The following is a 10564-nucleotide window of genomic DNA, read 5'->3' as shown; positions in this document are numbered from 1 at the left end:
TTCATTAAAAAAAATTTTAGAATCTGAGACAGCAAAAACATCCTCATAAGAAATTATTAAGGACATAGATCTTCATTATTCTGTGATTTTAAATAAATTATCAAATGACTACCTTGTAGAAAAAAAATATAGTAAACAGCATAGGGTTACTGAAAGGAGAGGTCGATGATGATTAGAAATCTACTGATGGTGGCAGTTGAAAGGAAGACATAAATTATACTTGGAATTATGGATAAAATTTAAAGAAACAGAGAAGAGAAGGCATGCCAAATCTATCACTAAACACAAATGTATTTTTCTATTTTTATAATATTCAGGTATTCTGAATTCAATATCTTTACCTCACCCTCTAAACATTCTTTCTTCCTTTGATTTTTCAACACCAGTGTCTATTTTACCAATCTGGAAAAAACATAAGAATACTATCCCTTCATCGAGCTAAATATAAATACAAAACAAAATAAAACAAAAAGCCATAAATATCTCCTATGATCAGACAGCTCCTGAAACCACTATTTTTTTTTTAAAGACAAGAAATACTTGGTTGTGAGGCAGATATTGAAGGATGAGCTGAGATTTCTACTTTCTAGGAGATTGTAGTTTTCATTTGTTCATGGCTCTTCCCTTTATCAGGTAACTTCCAACTCTATCCACACACATCCTTTGGGACCTACTTCACCCCACCCTAGGAGGTCTAGAAGGTTGCCATGGGAAGCCAATCACAGTAATCTGCCCAGTGTGTCTATTCTCTATGTGTTGAGAGGCACAGTGTCAGGCTGGGCTAATGACACTTGCATATCCCTTTGATCACAATATCCAAATGGCAGACATGTGACTCAAGTGGACCGATTAGAGTCCTTCCTTGAATGTCCATGGTGGGGGAGGGAAATATAGTTCTTTTGTCTTGAATCACAAACTTGTAAGACATGAACACTGACAGGTTCTGTTTTATAGAGACACCTGAGACAGACATACAAAAATAAAAGCCTAGACTAGTGATGGGGTAGTAAGTGAAGAGAGAAAGAAGAAAAATTTTAAAAGAGAGTTCTGGTGCTCCAGAACTCCAGCTTTTACTGCTGAAATACACTCTAATCCTGTTTTTCCATTATTTGGTTTTGTGAGTCAGTAGATTTCCATTTTACTTAGGTTACTTTGTGTTGAATTTCTGTCACTTGCAACAGAAATTGTCATCATACAAAATTTGAGAGGTACATGGAAGAGTTCTAGGATGAGAGAACATAATAAAATCATGCAATTCAATAAAAGTTCATAGAAGTGAGGGATATATGTGGATTGGTATCTTAGCTCATTCCAGCTTCTATAGCAAAATGATTTATAATCTACAGGAATTTATTTCTTACAGTCTCCAGTGCTGGGAATACCAAGATGAAGGTGCTAGCGGATTTGGTGTCTGGCGAGGATCTGCTTACTGGCTGTCTTTTCATTTTGTCCTCAAAGGGCAGAAAGGGAAGAGGGATTCTCCAAGCCTCTTGTAAGAGCACTAATCCCAATAGTGAAGGTCAAGACTTCCAAAGGCCCCACCTCCAAATGCTATCACCTTAGAGATTAGGTTTCAATTTAAGGATTTGATAGGGTTGAGGGAAACCAACATTCGGTCTATAGTAGATGGAATCATAACAGAAGGAATCATGGTGTCCTAAAACCTTGATTAGGATTCTGAATAGTAAGATTTTGTTGACAAAGAACCAATTATTTTATATAAGTGTGAAAACAAAGGAAGGAGGCAGAAAGGCTGTTGAAATATTCATATGAATTACATCCACACAACTATCTATGACTACAAAGTGTTAGTTTATTTTGTCACACTACCTGAAAATTCATTAATCTGAATCTCATTGAGGGAAATTATCTCTTCTTTTAAAATAGTAAGGTTCTTATAATATTGTTAATCATTTATACTATAACATAATTAGTGTGGCTACTTCAAGTACTCCAGAGCTTTGTCATCAATCCAAAAGCTTTGTCCCCTTTTGTTAGAGTCTGTAAACAAGTATGGATGGCGCCTGGCAAAATGCCAGAGGGAGTGGTTTGTGAAGTAACAAAAGCTAGCCATTAAGCGTGGAGATTCCTTATTGGTTGACTTCTGTATCTAGTTTATGCTAATTAAGATAAGCTGTGTGGAATGTATAAATATCGCTCCAGTCCTACAATATAGGGCTCCCTCTCCTGCTGTATCAATCTACACAAGTTGTTCATCACCCCCTGGTTATTTTGCTGCAGTCCGGCTGCGGCACCCTTTGAATGCTATGTTTATTTTATTTGTTGAATTTTTTTTTCAGTGCTGGAAATTGAATCCAGACCCTTTTGCATGCTAAGCAAGTGCTCTACCCCTGAGCTGACTATAGTAAATTTAAGGAAAAAATAATATTCACTTTACATAAAATCTTCTTTAGAGTAGAAGAGGAAGTCTGAACATTTCACTCTGTATGTATTATACCTCAGGTTAAAAAAAAATGTTTGTTAAAAGACAACTATAAAAAGAAGTAAAACAAGCAAGCCCCAATATGATACACGATGTTTGCAACATGCTTTATAAAGCTCTAGTATCTGTACTGTATGGGCAATCCCTATAAATCAGTAAGAAATGAAGAGATATTTTATAAAAGAGGAAATACAAATAGCCAGCAAGCACACTGAAAGATGACTAACCCTATTTGTAGTCAAGGAAACTTAAAATTTAACCAAAATGAGAAGATAACTTGCTAATAGATATAAAAATTGAAAAGTTTAATAGCAAATTTTGAGGAAGGTATTTAGCAAAGGAAACTCCTCCCATGACAAATGTGACTGCATACTGGGGCAACTACTTTCTGAGAAAAAGTTCTCTGCCATATAGTTGAAAACACACATGTGGTAAACCAACAATTACCCCCCAGGTACATATCCTGGAAATAATCTTGCACGTATTCTTCATGTTACATGCACAAGACCCTTTATAGTGATTTGTTTGTAATGACTCTAAGCTGAAAATAACACACATGGTCATTGATAGTAGAATGAACAAATACATTTATATACGTAGTCATTCAACTCTATAGAGCCATGAAAATCAACCCACCACAGCTATGCACAACATAAACAGATCTCACAAATAAATGTGAGAGAAAGAATCAGGACACAAATAAATGCATATGTTATGATTCCATTTATATGAAAATCAAATCCAGGGTAAAATATACTGTGTAATATTCATGCTGAGATGGTAAAACTGGCAGAAAATTGGAGATAATATGGGAGGGACAAATGGTGGAGCTTTGCTTATAGGTAAAGTCCTTTCTTGACTTGTGTGATAGTTATTTGATTGTTCACTTTATAATTATTCACTTATATATGATGAATGTGTGCATACGTAAAATATTCTCTAATTTCATAACAAAAAAAAGGACATACTAAATTTAAGATAATTCTCAACGTGGGCTATTTCTTAAGCAATAAATTTGACATTCAGACAGGGAGTATCTGACTCTAGAATCTGCACTTTGATCCACTTATTAAAACATGCACAATACATTCATACACAGAAATACCCCATGGATCCAAGAATAGTATTAAATGCACAAAACTCTTGTGATAGGAAATTCAATTCGTATCATATTCTCCACAGAAAGCTTAGCTATTTGTGGACAATAAATCTCTGTTTTATACATATGATTTTAGTTCTTCCCACACATATTTGCTTCTGCTTGAATCCTTAAAATTTGATGCTTCCCTATTTTTCTTGGCTTGAGAATTGCACTTAGAAATCAGGAATTCAGGAAGTGGGGTTGAATGATCTCGGTTCTGTGTGACTTCCAGAGATTGAATCTAAAGTCCCAGTTTTAGTGAGGAAATTATTGTTTAAATTAGCATAAATTAGCATATTAAAAAACATTAGAATCCAGGCTCCACTTCTGCGGTTGAGCTCCTTGGAGGCATCTCGGCCGTTTCCTGGGCCGGCAGTTTGCCATGTCGCTGAAGATGGCGGTCAGCATGGTGAACAGGACGGCCACGGCCAGCATCTGGAGCTCGGGGTCTGCAGTCCTGCAGGCGGCGGCCGGCATGTACGAGCAACTCAAGGGGGAGTGGAACCGGAAGAGCCCCAATCTCAGCAAGTGCGGAGAAGAGCTGGGCCGCCTCAAGCTGGTTCTGCTGGAGCTGAACTTCCTGCCCACCACGGGGACCAAGCTGACCAAACAACAGCTCATCCTGGCCCGTGATATTTTGGAGATTGGGGCCCAGTGGAGCATCCTTCGCAAGAACATCCCCTCCTTCAAGCGCTACATGGCCCAGCTCAAATGCTACTACTTTGATTACAAGGGGCAGCTGCCGGAGTCCGCCTACATGCACCAGCTCCTGGGCCTCAACCTCCTCTTCCTGCTGTCCCAGAACCGGGTGGCTGAGTTTCATACGGAGTTGGAGCGCCTGCCGGCCAAGGACATCCAGTCCAATGTCTACATCAAGCACCCTGTGTCCATTGAGCAGTACCTGATGGAGGGCAGCTACAACAAGGTGTTCCTGGCCAAAGGTAACATCCCTGCCGAGAGCTACACCTTCTTCATCGACATTCTGCTGGACACCATCAGGGATGAGATTGCAGGGTGCATTGAGAAGGCCTATGAGAGAATCCTTTTCACTGAGGCCACCCGGATCCTCTTCTTCAATACACCCAGAAAGATGATGGAGTATGCTAAGAAGCGAGGGTGGGTCCTGGGCCCCAACAGCTACTACAGTTTTTCCAGCCAGCAGCAGAAGCCAGAAGACACCACCATTCCCTCCACGGAATTAGCCAAGCAGGTCATGGAGTACGCTTGGCAGCTGGAGATGATTGTTTGAGCCCATTGACCCTGGGGCAGGGCAGGGCCTGGTTATTTAAAATAGTCACAGTGCATGCTGCCCGCCAGTAAGTTAGATTGACGTTCCTTCTTCCAGGGGAAAAAAAAAAAACAAAAGTGTTGGAGTTGAAAAAGTTGTTTGGATTATTTTAATATTTTTTCTTTAGTTACCAGATTTACTGTCTTCAAAGATTTAGTCATCACCGTTCTAAAATGTTAATACATTGCTTCTATACACTCTTGACATAAGAACATTCACCATTCATAAATTTTACCAATGAAATTACATGAGAAAAATATTACACATTTGAAAATCGATTCTGAGCAAGGGTTTCATCTGGGCAATATGTGTAGACAATTCTCCCTGTTTAAATAAACATTGCATTATATCTTATGTAAAATGATGTCACAAGTACCTAGCAAAATACTTTACCAACAATAAAAAAAATATTGTTCTGTGCAAATGTACTGCTAACTTCGTAAACTTGCTTTTTGAACAACCCTTTTTTTATTTTAATACATTGAGAATATTATTGCTTTTGGGGGAAAATATACCACATGGATTATTTTTCATATCTATATTTCTTTTTTCTTACATAGACATATAGCAAAATATCCTTCAAGTAAATTTACACATTTCTTTTGTTTTTGCCTGTAAAACCTCAGTAAGAATATCCATAATAAGTTTGTCATTTTGTTATGGTCATGATGGGTTATAAAATTGCTTTTATTTCAATGTTTAGAAATAGCTGTCTCAAAAAGAAAGTGTTCTTTCAAAAAACCGTATTCAGAATATTTGTGGAATTTTTTAAACAGGCTACAGTATCAGAAAGCAATATATGGCTAGATTTAGTTGGGGTGGGGAAACTACCTGTCTTTTAACAACATACTATTTCTCTCTTTTTTCTTTTTCTTTCTTTTCTTTTTTTTAACTGAGAATTGAACCCAGGTGCACTTTACCATTGAGCTACATCCGCAACTCTTTTTCTTTTTAATATTGAGACAGGGTCTTGCTAAGTTGCTTAGGGCTTGGCTAAGTTACCTTGGCTGGTCTCAACCTGCAGGCTTCTCCCTCAGTCTCCAGAATGGCTGAGATTACAGGTGTACCACCATGTCTGACTGAGATGTTTATAAAAACTGGCATTTGCTTTTTCAAATGATCATGAATCCCAGTGCTTAAAAGTATTTATGCATTAATGTTTGTATATTAATTGGAAGGAACTAACTGCCTGGGAGTCATATATAATGAGTATTTATTTTACAAATTCAATGATTATATGATTTATATATGTACATTCTGGGCTTTCACTTTAAAGGAGCTATTACCTTGAAAATGTGATAGTGACTTGATTTATAATGAGTATCAAAGACAATGATGTATTGTGCCTGATAAGTACATAATAAATTGAGGAAAGCTCTATGCTTTTAAAAACATATACAAGCAAATGAGCATTCTTAAGAAATTAAAATGTATGATTTTTAGAATTATTTAAATATTAAATTAGTGAAAGAATTACTATTTTTTAAAAATACCAATTTTCAATTATTTGATGGAAACACAGGTGTATTTCCTGAAGTAGCCACCAGATGGCTATATGGACCCTTCCTTAGTTAAGGGTTCGTTTTTTGTTGTTTTTTGTTTTTGTTTTTGTTTTCCCTCAGCAGCACAACTAAAGATTCTTTACATAATTTTTATGGGACTTTGAAATGACTTAAAATATAAAGATATAATAGCTATTAATGCAGTGACATTTGTGTGTATAATTGTTTCTGCTGATTTTAGTATAAGTAATGAAGACTGACAAGGATGAATCTCACAGAATCCCTAAATCACAGAAATTTCAAACGTTTAATATTTAGCTATCTTTTACTCCAAAGTCTTAATTTTACAGATTAAGAACATGAGATCTAAAAGGCATTCATTTTCCCATCATTTTGGGCTTAGTTTCACTGGCAAAGTCTAAGTACATTATTCAGATAATTCAAATGCAGGATTAGGAAAAGACATCAAAATTACCTCTAAAACTACTCTGCAAATAAATGATAAGAAGCCCATCTCTTTGAATTATTAAGGAAATTATATTTATATATGTTGCTTCCATTCTGTCAATGCACTTACAAGGAAAAAAATAGGTAAAATAAAACAAAGCCTAAACTTTTTTTTTTTTTTAATGGTACTGGGGATTGGGCTCAGGGCCTTGTCAATGCTAGGGAAGCATTCTATCACTGATTTACATTCCCTGACCTTTTTTGAAAAATGTTATTTTGAGACACGCTGTCACTAAATTGCCATGCCGGCCTCCAACTTGCCATCCTCTTGCCTCAGCCTCCCAAGTACTGGAATTACAGGAGTGCACCCTCTGTCCCCTTCCCCACACCCAGCTAAAATATTATTTGATGATGAAGCCTTACCACATATTTTGTTCTGGAATATAGTTATCTTAGAAATAAATAGATTTATGTTACCATAAAAAGAGCTAAAATAAGAGTATTGCAACTCCGTCAAGTATGACTGTTTAATGCAATTGGTATTTTAAAATATTGGTATATTATAAATTTACTATTGTGTATTTTCCAAAAATAAGGTTCATTTTGATATGATTTTTCTGGACTATTTCCAAACACTTTTATTAGTTTGTATTGGACATATAGTTCTGAATATGTCTTGACATCTTTATAAAATTGTGCTTAAAACTATAACCATTGATACTGAAATTTAGCATCAACAGCTCATATTCTCCTTTTGGTGGGAGAGTATAGCTGTGCATGCTAACAACTAAGAAATTTAACAAACAAGTTACCTTTTCTCCTCCATAAAAGTAATTGAATGCTAACCTTGGAATGTTAGGGCTGCCTTACTCTAGTTTCCCAGCAATGAATGGAAACAGAGCTCAGGGAGCATCACAGAATGTCTGTCTTATGCCACTTTAGTCAGAATTTACACATTACAACTCAGAGATGTTTAAATATGGTGAGATTTGTTTTCTATAACTGCTGTCATCTTGATCTCAGTGACTTAAACAGGAAAAAAGAGAAGAGAGAAATAAAACCTTAAATGTGGTGTAAGTCAGTGTTTATTTCTATTGCTAGTTTTTTGTTTTGTTGTTTTGGTACTGGGCATGGATCCCAGGGTCACTTAACCACCAAGCCACATCCCCACTCCTTTTGATGTTTTATGTTGAGACAGGGTCTCACTAAGTTGCTTAGAGCCTTGAGAAATTGCTGAGATTGGCCTTGAACTTGGAATACTACTGCCCCAGCCTCCGAAATCTCTGGGATTACAGGTGTGACCCATTGCACCCAGCTGTTCCTAGTGACTTACTTACTTTCTTTCTTCTCCTCCTCCTCCTCCTCCTCCTCCTTCTTCTTCTTCCTTTTTTTTTTTTTTTTTTTACAAAGAAGCCTTTTTTATTTTTATTTTATTTTTTTGTATTGCTGGAGATTGAACCCAGGGCCTTGGGCATTCAAGGCAAGCACTTTACCAACTGAATTATATCCTCAGTCCCCCCCTCCCCCAGTGACTTTCTTATAGTCCTTTCAAACTTCATCCCATTTGGAAGGGTTTTCTCTTCCCCTTTTCTTTTCCAACATGGTGTATTCAATGCAGGCCAAAGATTACCTATGTTTTAGTGGGGAAGAAAAGTCTTCTGGTTATTTTCTGTTTTCTCAGTCCATGATGTCTCCAAAGAGTTGATCCTGAGACCTTCATACCGTTGGGTGTTTTACAGTAGTTCCACATTGAAAATCATGGTCTGTCAGACTTCATGTTATCTCTACATACCCTCTCTAAGCCCTTAAGGACCTGGGAAGCTGGAGGCAGGGGAGCACACCTCTAATCCCAGCAACTCAGGAGGCTGAGGCAGAAGGATCGCAAGTGCAAAGCCAGCTGGTTAAGAGAAAAGAAAAGAAGAAGCAGCAGCAGCTATGAGTGTGCTGTCTGCTTCTGCTGAACCATGTTGCTGCAATGTGCCCTCTGATGATCTCCTCTCAGCTCTCTTGTATCTCCTCTCTCAGGGCTGACTTGAGCGGTCGATAGGATGCTGCTTGAGCATCACAATGTGCTCTCCTCCAAATCTTTCCAACTCGTGCAGATGCTGATGGTTGTCTTTCCCTTTTGATTTGCCCTGGGAAATTTCTTACACTTTTCAATCCTCTTAACCATGGCTTTTATAGGAAATCGTCTCAAGATTTGCTCTGGTTTTGCAGTAAGAAGTTTGTGTGTGTGTGTTTCCTTTTTTTTTTTTTTTTTTTGGTACTAGCAATTGAACCCAGGGATGCTTAACCACTGAGCAACATCCCCAACCCTTTTTATATTTTATTTAGAGACAGGGTCTTGCTAAGTTGCTTAAGTCCACACTAACTTGCTGAGGTTGACTTTGAACTGACAATCATCCTGCCTCAGCCTCCCAAGCCACTGGGATTATAGGCATGGGCCACTGCACCCGGTTGCAGTAAAAAAAAAAATTAAGAATTCACAAAAAGATGGTTTCTTTCAACATTGCTTAATATTTCAAGCTTTCATTTCTCTATTAATGTATGTACATATAAACATATAAACAAGTATAATACAAATATTAACATATATATAAGTTAATTTGAGTTTCAAAGTTGATCAATAATCATTTCATTTTAGGATCTGTGCACCTTCCTTTTTTGAAGTAAGGAATTAAAGAATTGAATTGGTCTGAAGACATGGGAATCCATAGAAAAGAGGAGAAAAAGTATTGATTTAATATCTCAAAGACACTACCATTATTTCATTATTAAGACCAAGTGATAAGAATTCTCATGCTTAGTCACTGCATTCCTGATACTGTTCTACAACTCTGTAGTATTAAACACTGAAGTGGCTTAAAATTTGTGTTTGATTGCTGCTGTGTTTTGGTGTTTTGTTGCCTGACCATTTAGCAAGTCAAGGGAAACCGGAACAGTCTGGCTTATGTAAGGGCTCATTCACTTATTCATTCATGTATTCATTTAGTCAGTCAGTGCTTGATGAGTATGAAAAAGAAATACTACAACAATAGCAATACCACACAGTCCCATTCTTATCCCAGATAGTTCCACTATACCACATCATAGTGTTTAAAGAAGTTTCCAAGACATTCAAAGGGCAAAATCAGGGCATTTGTTTATGGTTATTTTTTTTTCATGGTGCAGTTAACTTGAGAAAATTCTCTGGGAAAGAAACTAGTTCTGTCACACTTCTTATTACTTTTATAATCAGGAAAAAGAGCATCATAAAAAGACATGATTTTGACCTCACACTGGCCCAGAGTTTGGCAGCTCTAATTAAAAAGTGAATGTACCCAATGTCTTACAGAATAAAGCCCTTTTATAACAAATAACCTTTTGATGGGGAAACCACACTGTTTGTACACCAAAAAGTAATTTTAAGGCTTATCTTGAGTTAATGCCAGGGTAAATAGAAGCGGAGGCTTCTTGCCCTTCTTTTCTCTTTACTAAGGAATCAAAGCATACCTATTTCAGCATACTGCTTTTACAAATATTCTACTGTAAATTTTATGCAGTTTGTAAGGACAAAACCCCTTCCAGTGACATTTTGGAACAAAAACGAAAATTCTGGATCTATGGTGGTGTGGTGACTAGATTTTAACAATCTGTACAGAAGAAGCCTTGTTGTGAGCAAAGCCAAATTTAATACTGCAGTGTTCCAGAGACTTGTCAACAGTTCATTTGAGGAAACATTAAGGAAACATTTCACTCTTGAA

General features: G+C 36.9%; 1 protein-coding gene across 1 annotated transcript; it reads left to right on the top strand.

Moving 5' to 3' along the window:
- The first annotated feature begins 4059 nt into the window (after positions 1 to 4059).
- Positions 4060 to 4833, top strand: LOC143387069 (26S proteasome non-ATPase regulatory subunit 8). The gene has a single exon (XM_076841726.1). It carries the CDS (start codon positions 4060 to 4062, stop codon positions 4831 to 4833), a length of 774 nt encoding a protein of 257 aa, XP_076697841.1.
- Positions 4834 to 10564: the final 5731 nt, after the last annotated feature.

This window comes from Callospermophilus lateralis, unplaced genomic scaffold (assembly GCF_048772815.1).
Source record: "Callospermophilus lateralis isolate mCalLat2 unplaced genomic scaffold, mCalLat2.hap1 Scaffold_124, whole genome shotgun sequence".
Lineage (NCBI taxonomy): Eukaryota > Metazoa > Chordata > Mammalia > Rodentia > Sciuridae > Callospermophilus > Callospermophilus lateralis.
This window is presented reverse-complemented; position numbering and strand designations above follow the sequence as displayed.